A 418-nucleotide genomic window follows, 5' to 3' on the forward strand; every position below is an offset into this window, starting at 1 on the left:
CCCCATTCCCCCCTTTCCTACACCAAGGCCCCCCTTAACCCTTTCTTCCCCCCCCCCAGGTGAACTCCTGGAGCGGCTCCATCGAGGTGGGGGTGACGGCTCTGGATCCGGCTGAATTGGATTTTCCCAGTAGCGCCACCGGTCTCCGGGGGGGTTCCTGGGTCGTCTCCGGTTGTTCCGTTCTTCGGGACGGTCGATCTTTAAGGGAAGATTTTGGGCCAGATTTAGATGCTTTAGGGGAAGGAGATCGAGTCGGGGTTCAAGCCACCCCGGCGGGGGAATTACGGCTTTGGGTAAACGGGCGGGACTGGGGGGTCGCGGCCGCCGGGTTGCCCCCCCGTGTTTGGGCCGTGGTGGATCTCTATGGGAAATGTACCCAGGTTACTGTCGTCCCCCCCGAGGTGGCTGGACCCCCCCC

The 418-nt window shown here is 63.2% G+C and overlaps 1 protein-coding gene across 1 annotated transcript in view; it reads left to right on the forward strand.

Moving 5' to 3' along the window:
* Window positions 1-59: 59 nt before the first annotated feature.
* Window positions 60-418, forward strand: part of NEURL4 (neuralized E3 ubiquitin protein ligase 4) — a gene marked incomplete at its 5' end in the record, with an annotated part of 20,687 nt that continues 20,328 nt past the window's right edge. Inside the window, one exon of the mRNA XM_010574298.1 lies at window positions 60-401. Within this exon, the coding sequence (XP_010572600.1) occupies window positions 60-401 (342 nt within the window). The remainder of the gene's footprint in view (window positions 402-418) is intronic.

This window comes from Haliaeetus leucocephalus, unplaced genomic scaffold (assembly GCF_000737465.1).
Source record: "Haliaeetus leucocephalus isolate CR32 unplaced genomic scaffold, Haliaeetus_leucocephalus-4.0 Scaffold426, whole genome shotgun sequence".
In the NCBI taxonomy this organism is placed as follows: Eukaryota; Metazoa; Chordata; class Aves; order Accipitriformes; family Accipitridae; genus Haliaeetus; species Haliaeetus leucocephalus.